The sequence below is a fragment of the Crocuta crocuta genome, unplaced genomic scaffold, assembly GCF_008692635.1.
Source record: "Crocuta crocuta isolate KB4526 unplaced genomic scaffold, BGI_CrCroc_1.0 scaffold77, whole genome shotgun sequence".
NCBI classification, from domain to species: Eukaryota; Metazoa; Chordata; class Mammalia; order Carnivora; family Hyaenidae; genus Crocuta; species Crocuta crocuta.
The window spans coordinates 1105361-1117995 of record NW_027532172.1 but is presented as its reverse complement, the minus strand read 5'-3'; the positions used below and the strand labels follow the sequence as shown (position 1 = coordinate 1117995).

Here is a 12635-nt window from a genome sequence, read left to right as displayed (position 1 = left end):
AGCACTCACAAGAGGTCCCGCCTCGCGGTCTTGCAGACGATGCGCAGGAAACGCCAGCCGCCGCCGCCCACGTACACGCCGAGCGCCGCCGCTGCGCTCCAGGTCCACGGCAGCCCCAGCAGCCACAGCAGCACCAGCGAGACCACGGAGGCCGAACCTGCACCCGGAGCCCGCATCCTGGGGAGGCGGAGAGCGCTGAGGACGCGGGCCGCTGGGGTCCCGCCCCACATCCAATCGGGCTCCGCCCCCAGGCCCCGGCTCCTCCTCCTCGGGGAGCGCAGGCCACCCCCTTCGACTTAGGCCCCGCCCTCGTGCCTGTAATTGGCCGTGTTCCGGACAGGCTCCGCCCCATCCCTTGCGGGGCACTAGCCTCCCGGTTCCTATCCCGCCTCAGGCTTCTTTGCCAATCATTATACAGACCACGCCCTCAGCTCTTCCACACCGTCAGTCACTATCAAGCCCTGCCCCGTGTCTTGACCTAGAGGCTGGACTCTGAACCCAAGCTCCACCCTGACGACCTGGCCCCAAGCGTGGGCTCGACCTTGTCCCTACCACAGAACCAGCCCCTTCCCCATGCCTTGACCTAGCCGTTGTCTCTGGTCCTCAGCTTTCCTCCGAAGTCCCGCTTCTATCCTTACTCCGCTACTCGTTGGGCCCCGCCCCCGGTTAGGCACATGGCTCCGCCCACAAACACGCGCCACGCCCACTCCAAACTAGGCCCCTCCTCTAGTCCCGGGCTTGGCCCGCCCCCAACCCCAGACACAGGTTCCACCCCTGGTCACTGGCTCCGCCCTCAAGCTTTGGCCCAATCGTCACCCTCCCAGGCCCACGCTGGCCCACCTAGCACCCTAGGCCCCTCCCCAAATGCCAGCCCAGGCCCGCCCAGGCCCGCCCCAAGGCCCTCTTCCGACCTGTCTTGCTCAGGCCTCCTCAGCCGCTTAGCCAAGGCCCGCCCCTTTCCGGAGGCCACGACCATAGAGAGAGGCCCCGGGCCAGAGAGACGACGGCCAACGAGACCCCGGGGCTAGAACGGCCCAGAGACGACCGCAGCTGTCTTCAAGACAACCGAACTGCCCTCCCCCCGCCCGCCCCCACGCGGCATTTAGAAAACACGTGCTCCCACAGCCTAGGGGCGTGGCTTCGGGCTGAGCCTTAGATGGCACACGGATTCCTACCCCCGGGCACCGGAAAATCCTAGTTCACACTCAGGGCCTGTCCGTATGGGATTCTTGCCCCAGTTTGTCGTAAATCCAAGCACCGTAACCTCTTGGGTGTTAAATACACATTCCAGGGACCCGAAGAGTCCTACACTCCCGGCCTCGGAGCCCCAGAAGGTTCTAAACCCATTCTCAGTCTTAATGATCCATTTCCAGGACCCAACTACTCCCGAATCTATATCGCAAAATCTCATTAGTTAAGTCTCAGTGTAACACCCAAGAGCCCAAGGAGGGCAAAACCCACACACCAGGTCCCCAGCCCCCCACACCCAAGGTCCTGAGGGCCCACACGGAGACCCGAAAGCCCCCCTCCTGATCAGGCACGGGCTAGCGCCCGCCTGGCTGCCCACCACCCTGGTCCCTGGCTGACCTGGAGCAGCTCACAGACCCTCAGTCTTGGCCGCTTCCTCGTGGGTTCCCAGGCGCTCAGGCAGGGACGATGAGGTCAAGACAGAGAACTCCGAACCTAGCCCGAGAAGGTGGGCCCTCCAGACCCTCTATTTCTGCAGACTCCTGGGCCCTGCTCTGCCTGCGCTATGCCCATGTAGGCCACTGCCTTGGATCCCTCCCTCCAAGTTCCCCCTCCTCTGCCCCCCTGCCCACCCCAGCCCTGCTTGTTTTCTGCCTTGCATTGGCCGACCTTCCCAGCACTCTCCTTGGGAGACGGCCAGGGCCAGCTTCCAGCTCATTTGGAGGACAGGGCTGGGCAGGCTCCCACCCCTCCCACAGGCTACCGTTGGTCCCTGCGGCGGCCCAGGGTGGGCGGAATGGGGGGCAAGGAGGCAGATCAGGAGCGTAGGCCCAGAGCCAGCCACTGGCCTGCTGCTTCCTTGGCTGGGGATCAACAGAGTCAGCAGGGACCGGTAACTACAGCTGCGCTCTTAACCCGCCGGTAGCGCTATTGTGATCACCCCATTTTACAGGTAAAGAAACTGAGGACTGGAGCTGTCACACTAGCTGGAGTTGAGATTCATTCATTCACAAACGTGGAATGCAGGCTTGCTCTTCCTCCTCTCCCTCCTCCTCCCCTTTCCTCCTTCAAACTTCTCCTCCCCCTCCTTCCTCTGACTCAGTTTCCTTCATCTTCCCCACTGCCTCCCTCTCACCTCCTCCACCTCCTCTGCCTCTTCAGGTTTCTTCCCCCCCCTCCCCCTTTCCTCCACTTTCCCCTTTCTTTGTCCCCCCCTTCTCTTCTGCTCTATCCCTCTCCTCTCTACCCCTCCTCTTTCCTCCTCCCCTGCCCTCCTGGCCTTCCCCTAACCCCTCCTCTTCCTCTTTCTTTCTCTCCCCCTTCCTCCTCCACTTCTCCATCTTACCAAGTTTACGGAGACCTGACTCAACAGTGCCCTTGACAATCTCTTCCAACTCAGCCCACAGCTCCTGGAGATACTCTTACGGGTCCTCAATCTGAAATCCCCACATCCACAAGGCTCTGGAAACTCAACTTTGTTCTTCAGGCCAGAAGTGCCAGAACTGCAGATGTAAGTGTAGGCAAACAGGGCGACGGGCACTTGGCATAACTTTCTTAACATAAGAGAAGTCATTGTAGGCCCCCAGCCACTTTGTGAACTGCCCAACCACCTTTCTTGCAGAACGTCCTGGGAAATGTGAAAATCACAGGAAAATTGACCCAGTAGTTAAAGATTTTAAAGAACAAAAGGATGTAGGAACAAACAGCCACTACCAGGCCAGGGGAGGGAGCCTAACCGCGTGACCCACCACGCTCTGGAGTGGAGTCTTCGCAGGGTTTAAACCCCTCTGAGCACTCAAACACTGATGACTTTTGCCCCAATTCTCTGCAGCACTCTCCTTTGCCAAGCCCCTTCATGAATATGCATGTGCCCTTAGCTTCAAACTTCCCCAATTATGTTGTATGGGGAGGGCGGGGCCAGTGTTCTGGGAAACAGCCTCCAAGGTCTCCCTCCTTGTTGCAAGTAAAACCTTTCCTTTCCCCCATCTTGGCTCGGTTGTCTTTTGGCTGGCCACCCACCAGGAGAAGAACCACTTCCCCCCCTGCGCGGACCCAGCCTGCTTTCACTGCTTTCAGTGGTCAATTACCCCTTTGTATCCCTGTTTAGCCCTTATTTATCCCTTTGCCAAAGGGCTGTCCCCAGAGCCCCAGGGCCATCGCATAATAGACAGCAGCTTGCATCCTCAGTTATCTTCTTAAGATACAAAAAACTCCCAGTTCTGAAATACCACCGCTGCCTCCTTTTCCAGATGAAGCGCTGTCTTATTCCCATTTCACAGAAATGGAAACTGAGGCCTGGAGCCCGGGACAGACTCAGATTCTACCCATCTCTAGCTGGTGGCCTTGGACTGGTCACCTCTCCCCTCTGTACCTTGGTTGCCCTCTGGGTGATAACGGCCACCTCCTGGAGCGTTATGCATCAAATATTTCCTGATCACCACTGCGTCCTGGCTGACGCGGGGCTTCGCATCTGCAGAATGAATGGGCCAGGCATATGCTGGGTGTAAGGGCGCAGCCAGCCGTTCATCCCCTTCCCCAGGGTGACCATAGGGCATGCAGGCCACAGCAGAGTGCCTTCTTAGAACTTTCCAGAAGGAGAGAAATGAAGCATACGTTGAAAGTAAAATACTGCAAGGTCATAGCTTGGGGGTTTCATTATAAGTAGAACATGAGCCCCGCGTGGGAGTGAACAATTTCTCTCCACCAAATTCCCGTGCCCGTGCCCACCACAAGGAGGGGTATCCGTTTCTTGTGGCTGCCACAACAAAGTACCACAAACCAGGTGGCTTAAAACAACAGAAATTTATTCTCTCACAGTTCTGGAGGCCCGAAGTCCGAAATCAAAATGCCAACGGCCACACTCCTTCTGGAAATCCTAAGGGAGGATCCACGCATTCCTTGGCTGTGGCCACATCGCTCCAGTCTCTGCGTCTGTCTTCACATGGCATCTCCCTCTGTGTCTCCTCTTCAGTCTCTTATAAGGACACTTGCCATTGGATTTAAGACCTACCTCCATAATCTAGGATGATCCCATCTTGAGATTCTTAATTACATCTGCGAAGACCCTTTCTCCAAATAAGGTCACAGTCACAGGTTCTGGGGGTTAAACTTAGACAGATCTCTTTGGGGGGGTCACCACTCTACCCACTACAACAGGATAAAGGGTTAGAGCAGTTAGTTCTCCTGGCGCCTGGGGGGCTCAGTGGGTTAAGCGTCTGACTTCAGCTCAGGGCATGATTTTGCTGTTCATGAGTTCTAGCCCCGCATCAGGCTCTGTGCTGATAGCTCGGAGCCTGGAGCCTGCTTCAGATTCTGTGTCTCCATCTGTCTCTGCCCTCCCCTGCTCATGCTCTATCTCTCACTCTCCCCTGCTCATACTCTCTCTCTCAAAAAAGTAAGTAAATAAACATTAAAAACCAAAAAAGCAGTAGTTCTCAATTGGCCCCTGGGGACACCTGGCAAGGATGCCTGGAGACATTTTTAATTGTCACACTTGGAAGACGGGGTGCTACGGACACCCTAGTGCATCAAGGCAAGGGATTCTGCTAAACGTCCTACACTGCACGGGCCAGCCCCCAGCACAAACAATGATCTAGCCCCAAATGTCAAGGGCACTGTATTTGGGAAATGCTGGGATCGACAAAAGCCCCAATCAAGGTGGACCTGGCCTGTAGCCCCATGCACATCATTCTCTGGGTGACTTGGCTGCAAAAATCAGCTTCCCTGAGGGTCTATGCTTCACCTGTGAAATGGAATAAAATCACGCCAACCTGGTTAGGGCTGTTCCGAGGACAGAAGCCTGGCACCTCACAAGCATATAGAAGAGTCCCCTGTCATTGAGATCATTTTGCTCTTGGTGCATTTTGCATTCACAACGTGACAGGACTTCCTGGGGTCTGGGGAAAGTGAGGAAGATACGACAGGGGGAAACTGTTTCTAAACAGAACGTGTCAAGGACAGATCAGGAATGAGACCATTCATGGAGCCTCAACAACCTGAATTACATCTTGAGAATGGAGATTCTGTGACTTCCTTTCTTATTGTTTAAAGTCAATCCTAAGTTTCTTTCAGAGTCTCTCGTGTTTTCCTAGACCTGGAAAAATCCTCTAGACCTGGTGTATCAGTTAGATATTGCTGTGTAACAAACCACCCCAAACTGAAGTGGCTTCATACAACAGGGATCGACTATTTCTCAGGACCCCATAGGTTGCCTGGGCAGCCCCTCTGCTGGACTCACCTGACTCAGTCAATCTGCCACAGTCTGTCAGAGGCCAGCTCCGGCAGGTCCAGGGGTCCCTGAAGGATGGATGGTGTCGGCGAGAGAGAGAATGAAAGAACCCCGAGATCCTTTCTGATCACCAGGCAGGCATCTCCGTCCTGTTAGTTTTGGTGTGNATTGAGTGGGGGTGGATATTGGTCATCATCTGATTGGCAAGAGACCATGCAAACTTGCTTTAACCTCACCAGTTTTCTCGACTAGTGGGCTCAGAATGGCTCCCAACAACAGTCGGCCAGCGTCCGGGCTGGAAAGTCACATGTGTGGCAGTTGGTGCTGCCTGTCCCCTGAATATCTGGTCCACCTCTGTGAAAATTAATCAAGGGAAACTTCAGTGAAATGCAGATGAAGGCTAGATGGGGGAGCCCTCCCACCATACCACCCCACTTCCATAACAGACCCTAAACCAAAGAATTAACAGGAAGGGATTATCATTCATAAGCCCCAGCAGGGGGTGAATATTGCATCTTCTACAATAAATTCCCTACCACAGCAATTCAGCCAATGAGAAACCCATCATCACCGGGAACTCCAATGGACTTTTCTTCAAAACAACCCCTCCCTACTTCCTCTTTCTCCATAAAATCACAGTCCTCTCCTTTGTTGGACAGGCCTATGGTTTTTGCATAGCTTGCTTGTTCTGAATTGCAATTCTCTGCTCTTCCTGAACAAGCCCATTTTTGTTGGTAAAATAGTTGTTTTAATTTTCAGGTCAACAACTCCGTGTGACCTCTTATCTGATAGGCTAGAACAGGGGTCTGCAAACCAATCACAGCTCACAGATCAAATCTGGCTCAGCAGAGGCTGAGAATGGTCTTTACCTTTCTGGATAGTTGAAGAATATCAAGAGACTAGTATTTCATGACACGTGAACATTCTATGAAATTCAGACTTCCGCTTCTGTAATTGAGTCTTTTTTAAAATTTTTTAAAATGATTTATTTATTTCTGAGAGAGAGGCAGTGTGAGCAGGGGAGGGTCAGAGAGAGAGGGAGATACAGAATCTGAAGGAGGCTCCAGGCCCTGAGCTAGCTGTCAGCACAGAGCCCGACGCAGGGCTCGAACCCACGCACCGTGAGATCACGACCTGAGCCCAAGTCAGACGCTTAACCAACTGAGCCACCCAGGCGCCCCTGTAATTGAGTCTTAATGGAACTGTGGCTATGGCCCACAAAGCCAAAAACATTTACTACCTGGCCCTTTATGGAAAAGCCGTGTCAACTCCTGGACTAGGTCAGCTTCCTTACCCGGGGCATCTGGAGACAGCATTCCGAGAGAATCAAAGTGGGAAGCAAGGATAAGACTTACCCTCCAAACTCACACCTTCTGCCACATTCTATTGGTCAAAGCAAGTCACGAAGTCAGCCCAGATTCAATCAGAGGGAAAATAGTTTCCATCTCCTAATGAGAAGGGACTGCGAAACACTGTGGCCCTGAACTTGAACCTTACACACCAAGGGATCTTAAGGTGGGCTGTCCAGACTGCATTCAAGAGGGTAGAGGGGCGCCTGGGTGGCTCAGTCAGTTAAGCATCCGACTTCGGCTCGGGTCATGATCGCACGGCTTGTGGATTCAAGCCCCACATCGGGCTCTGTGCTAACAGCTAGCCCAGAGCCTGGAGCCTGTTTTGGATTCTGTGTGTGTGTCTCTCTCTGACCCTCTCCTGCTCTCTCTCTCGCTCTCTCTCTCTCATAAATAAATAAAACATTAAAAAAAAAAAGAGGGTGAAGAAAAAAACGCAAACATGTGTTTTCATTAACTTCTGTTGATTATAAAGTTAGTGGGACTCCTGGGTGGCTCAGTCTGTTAAGCATCCAACTTCAGCTCCTGAGACGATGTCACGGTCCATGAGTCAGAGCCCCACGTCGGGCTCTGAGATTCTGTGTCAGCCTCAGATTCTGTGTCTCCCTCTCTCTCTTCCCCTCCCCCCACTCGTGCTCTGTCTCCTTCTCTCTTTCAAAATTGAATAAATGTTAAAATAAATAAATAAAGTTAGTTTACTAGCAAAAAAAAAAAATGGGTTTATTTGGAAATAGCAGAGAATTGTGATTCGGGGGAATCAAACTCCAGCAAAAACCATAGGCTATTCCGACAAAGGAGATGAACATTATTTTATAAAGAAAGAGGAAGTTGAGAGGGGTTGTTTTGAAGGAAAGTCCATCGGAGAGAAGCACGAGTTCAGGGTGATGACGGTTAATTGGCTGAGCCGCTGGGGTAGTTGGCTTATGGTAAGAGATGTAATAACCATCTTTTCCTGTCCGGAGCTGTAATTGATCATTCTTTCCTGTGGATTCCCCTGCGGAAGGTCTGAAATTGACACTTCCTGTAATTGATATGGAGTGGTGGGGTGTGAGCTCCCCCTTCTGGCCTCACACTTCCATTTAGTGAGGTTTCCTGCTATTAATTATTACACTTAAAAAAAAAAAAGATTTATTTATATGTATCTATTTATTTTAAAGTTTATGTATTTTGAGAGAAAGATAAAGCACTAGTGAGGGAGGGGTAGAGAGAAAGGGAGAGAGAGAGAATCCCCAGCTGGCTCTGCACTGACACTGCTCAGTGGGGCTCAATCTGACCAACCAGGAGATCATGACCTGAGACAGTCAGGCGCTTAACTGACTGAGCCACCCAGGCACCTCTATCTATTTATTTTTAAAGTATACTTACTTATTTTGAAAGAGAGACAGAGAGAGAGCAGGGAAAGAGCAGAGAGAGACAGAATCCCAAGCAGGCTCTGCACCGTCAGTGAAGAGCCCATCATGGGGCTCAATCTCACGAACCATGAGACTATGTCCTGAGCTGAACTCAAGAGGTGGACACTTAATGGACTGAGCCACCCAGGCGTCCCAATTTTTATACTTCTAACTGGAATTTAGCATGTTTTTTCATGTCCTCTCAAAGCAGGTATCAGCCAGCTTGTGACTTTGTCTCCCATGGAAATCAAAGATAACTTCATATCAAAACCCTGCCATTGCAGGCAGACACACCTCAAAATATCACTTATGCTCATCTTGATTCAGAAATCACATGGGGCGCCTGGGTGGCCCAGCCTGTTGAGCGTCCGACTTGGGCTCAGGTCATGGTCTCACAGTTCATGGGTTCGAGCCCCGCGTCGGGCTCTCTGCTGACAGCTCAGAGCCTGGAGCCTGCTTCAGATTCTGTGTCTCCCTCTCTCTCTGCCCCTCTCATGCTCGTGCTCTGTCTCTCTAAAATGAATAAACGTTTAAAAAAAGAAATCACAATCATTTGCAGAGCCATCCTGAATCAGGATTACTCAATGCATTCAGTTCATGACAAAACACATACATTTTTATGTCACAACCTAATACAATATTTTCACGCCCATATGTCAGTATGGCTGTTGCCCTTTGCAATCCTGTGCCTCAATGGCTTTCTAGCTATCTCCAGAGAAGGAGCCCATGGGGGTGGGGGCCTGGCCCCGCCCTTGGAGGCAGCGCAGAATCAGGTCACGGCGAAGGCAGATTAGTGAGGTCCTAAACTGTCCTCCTAAAGATACCTAATCCTGGACCAGAAGCTGGCCAGCAGGCCCAGGGCCATACAGAGTCCCTCCGCCCTGTCCCCAGCTCCTGGCCAGAGCTGCCATGGCCTCCCTGTTCTCTGGCCGCGTCCTGATTCGCAACAACAGCGACCAGGACGAGCTGGACACGGAGGCGGAGCTCAGCCGCCGGCTGGAGAACCGGCTGGTGCTGCTGTTCTTTGGTGCCAGCTCGTGCCCACAGTGCCAGGCCTTCGCGCCCATCCTCAGGGACTTCTTTGTGCGGCTCACGGATGAGTTCTACGTGCTGCGGGCAGCCCAGCTGGCCCTGGTGTACGTGTCCCAGGACCCCACGGAGGAGGAGCAGGATCTGTTCCTTAGGGACATGCCGAAAAAGTGGCTCTTCCTGCCCTTCGAGGACGACCTGAGGAGGTGAGATGGGAGGAGAGATCAGGGAGGGCTTCCTGAAGGAGGAGCTATTTCTGCTGAGAGTGAAGGATTCACTTATTTTCTGGCCTCCATTCCATCCGGAATTGATGAGCACCTGGGTGCCAGTCTGCACCGAGTCTGGTGGGCGAGAGGGTGGTCCCTAGGAGGGTGCATATGCCCCTCTCCACTAAGCTCCCAAGGAGCTTACAAAGTAGCTGGGGAGACAGACATGACACAAAGACTCAAATAAATATTTAATAACAAAGTGCAGCAGTGTTCCGGAAGGGAACGGAGGATCCATGTGGAAATTTAACGGGCAGACTTTGCTGAGGTTTGGGGTCAGGGAATGTTTCCCTGAGGCACTGTCTTTAAAGAGAGAAACCCCAAGGCCAGGGAGGTTAGGAGGGGAAAGAGGAGGGCACAAGCAGAGGGCACAGATCAAGGCTGTGAGCCAGGGAGGGCCTTGGAGCTGAGAGGTAAGTGGATTCAAGCTTTGCAGCGAGCTGCCCAATAGTGTTATGATTTGTAGCTATTTTAGAACCTTCCCCAGGGCTGCTTGGGTGGCTCAGCTGGTTAAATGTCCAACTTTGGCTCACGTCACATTCTCACTATTGGTGAGTTTGAGCCTCACATTGGGCTGAGCTGAGAGAGCAGAGCCTGCTTAGGATCTTGTCTCCCTCTCTCTCTCTGCCCCTCCCTCACCTACGCCCCCCCCCCTCAAAAATAAAGAAACATTAAAAAGAAGAAGAATCTTCCCCTATTCTGCAGTAAAACTTTCCTTCTTTTTGGGGCGCCTGGGTGGCTCAGTCAGTTGAGCGTCTGACCTCTGCTCAGGTCACGAGCTCACGGTTCGGTTCGTGGGTTCGAGCCCTGCATCGGGCTCTCTGTTGACAGCTCAGAGCCTGGAGCCTGCTTCAGATTCTGTGTCTCCCTCTCTCTGTGCCCCTCCCCCGCTCATGCTCTGTCTCTTTCGCTCTCTTTCTCATATAAAATAAAACATTAAAAAATTTTTTTAAGTTGGAAGACACATACAATGAAACAACGAACAATACAATTGTTAACATTTTGCCAGATTTGGATCCTCTGCACCCCTGCGGGCGTGTGCCCTGAACCATTTGAGCAGGGGTCGCAGACATTGTGGCACTTTACAGATTTCATTCATCTTGTTCCCCACGTTGGAAGTTTCTGGACACCTTCCTTCTCCGTCCAACATTATCAGATGTGGACACCGGCTCACTCCCACTGCCCTCTCTGCAGCTGAGGCCGATCTTTCTGGCAAACTGGCAACATTTCCCTTCCCGGGGCAGAAACGCCAGCATTGTAGCCAACCGCTGATGTGCTGACCTCATCTCAGGCAGGGTCCTCTCAACTCACCGTTCACTGGGGTTCGATGTCTGGACAGAGGGTGAGCGAGTCCCCACCCCCCTGCGCCCACTCTACCCCTTACAGGGTTCCCAGAGAAAACACAGGGTGCCCAGTTAAAAAACAAATTTCAAAAAACACCATGAATACTTTTTTTAAGTTTTACTTATTTATTTTGAGAGAGAGAGCATGATTGGGGGAAGGCAGAGAGAGGCAGAGAGAGAGAGAGAATCCCAAGCAGGTTCAGCACAATCAGTGATGTGGGGTTCCACCTCAGTGAGATCATGACCTGAGCCGAACCGAGAATCAGATGCTTAACCAACTGAGCCACCCAGGCGCCCCAATGATTAATTTTTAATTATTTTTAGTGTATTTTTTAATACATGGTTTTAATGGAAGTATGTCCCACACATTGCATGCTGTTATTCAATTATATTATATTATATCATATCACATCATATCATATTTAATGGGTGTCCTGTATTTCTATTTGCTAAGTCTGGCAACCTTGTCCTGTGTGACTTTGCAAGTGCCATGTAGTCTCTGTGCAGAGGCCCGGAAAAGGGCCACCCAAAAACCCAGTGGATGAAAATGAACCACGGTGGATGATGGGCCCAGCCTGGGCGCCCCAGTACTTCGGACGCCTGTGCAGGAGTCTGGCCCGGATGGGAGGCGTGGTCTGGGGTCTCCTGGAGCTGTGGGTGGCTCCTCACTGGCTTCCCCTCATACTGAGGACAAAGTGAAAACTCCTTGCCATGAGCCTGCAGGGCCCATGATCAAGGTCACATTCTAATCTCCCTTTCATCTCATTGCACAGCTGTGTCCTCTGCCTGGGCCTCTGGTCCCCAGTGCTCTCCTCACCCTGCAGCTTTGTGCTCAAAGATCACCTCCTTGGAGAGGCCCTCCCTGACCACCAGTCCCTTACCCAGCTTGGTATTTCTCTATGGCATTTATCAGTATTGATTCAGTCATTCATCCCACACATTTCCTGAGCACCGAATCCCTGCCTCATACCGTTTCAGGCACTGGGGACACAGGCAAATGGTGACAGAAGTCTGTGCCCTGGTGAAGCTACATCCTATTGTGGGCAAAAATGATAAAGAGGAAAAACAGGAGTGCCTGGGTGGCTCAGTGGGTTAAGCATCTGACTTTGGTTCAGGTCATGAATCTCACAGTTCCTGAGTTCAAACCTGCATCAGGCTCTGCACTGTCAAGGGTGGATCCTGCTTGAGATTCTCTCTCTCTCTCTCTCTCTCTCTCTCTCCCTCTTCTCCTATCCTGCTCACACTCTCCCTCTCTCTCTCTCTCAAAATAAATAAAGTTTTTAAAAAAGGAAAAATAAATGTTTAATGTGTTGGATGCTAAGAGGCACAGCACAGCGGAGGGGAGAGGGAGGCATTGAGATTTGAGGTTGGATATCCAGCACAGGGTCTTAACCCACAGAAGTCTGGGGAGAGTGCTCCAGGCAGAGGGCATGGCCTGTGCAAAGGCCCTGAGGCGGTAGCACGTCTGAGGTACTGGAGACACAGTGTGGAGGCCACCGAGCCCCGGCCTGGCCCAGTCCGGTCCGTGGGCTCCCCCCAGCGCCCGGCACGGGGCTGTGCACACAGGAGGTGCTCTACTGAGTCCAGGGAGGGCTGTGTGGCTCCCCGGCTCGGGATCAGGTACGGGCTTCCAACCGGACTGACGCGCCCGCCCCGCAGGGATCTCGGGCGCCAGTTCTCCGTGGAGCGCCTGCCGGCTGTCGTGGTGCTCAAGCCTGGAGGGGACGTGCTCACCCGCGACGCGACCGACGAGATCCGGCGTCTGGGCCCCGCCTGCTTCGCCAACTGGCAGGAGGCGGCGGAGGTGCTGGACCGCAACTTCCTGCAGCCCGAGGACCTGG

General features: G+C 52.7%; 2 protein-coding genes and 1 non-coding gene across 3 annotated transcripts in view; 1 reads left to right on the top strand and 2 right to left on the bottom strand.

Annotated features, from left to right (window-relative positions):
- Positions 1-1709, bottom strand: part of SLC27A1 (solute carrier family 27 member 1) — a 34263-nt gene extending 32554 nt beyond the window's left edge. Inside the window, exons 1-2 of the mRNA XM_077777004.1 lie at positions 1588-1709; positions 10-177 (exon numbers count right to left, since the gene is read on the bottom strand). Of these exons, the coding sequence (XP_077633130.1) occupies positions 10-176 (167 nt within the window). The 5' untranslated portion in view covers position 177; positions 1588-1709. The remainder of the gene's footprint in view (positions 1-9; positions 178-1587) is intronic.
- Positions 1710-6507: 4798 nt separating this feature from the next.
- Positions 6508-6592, bottom strand: TRNAP-UGG (transfer RNA proline (anticodon UGG)). The gene has a single exon. It is a non-coding gene; the product is annotated as a tRNA-Pro (tRNA).
- A 2473-nt stretch (positions 6593-9065) lies between these two features.
- Positions 9066-12635, top strand: part of NXNL1 (nucleoredoxin like 1) — a 3784-nt gene continuing 214 nt past the window's right edge. The window contains exons 1-2 of the mRNA XM_077777003.1: positions 9066-9391; positions 12454-12633. Of these exons, the coding sequence (XP_077633129.1) occupies positions 9066-9391; positions 12454-12633 (506 nt within the window). The remainder of the gene's footprint in view (positions 9392-12453; positions 12634-12635) is intronic.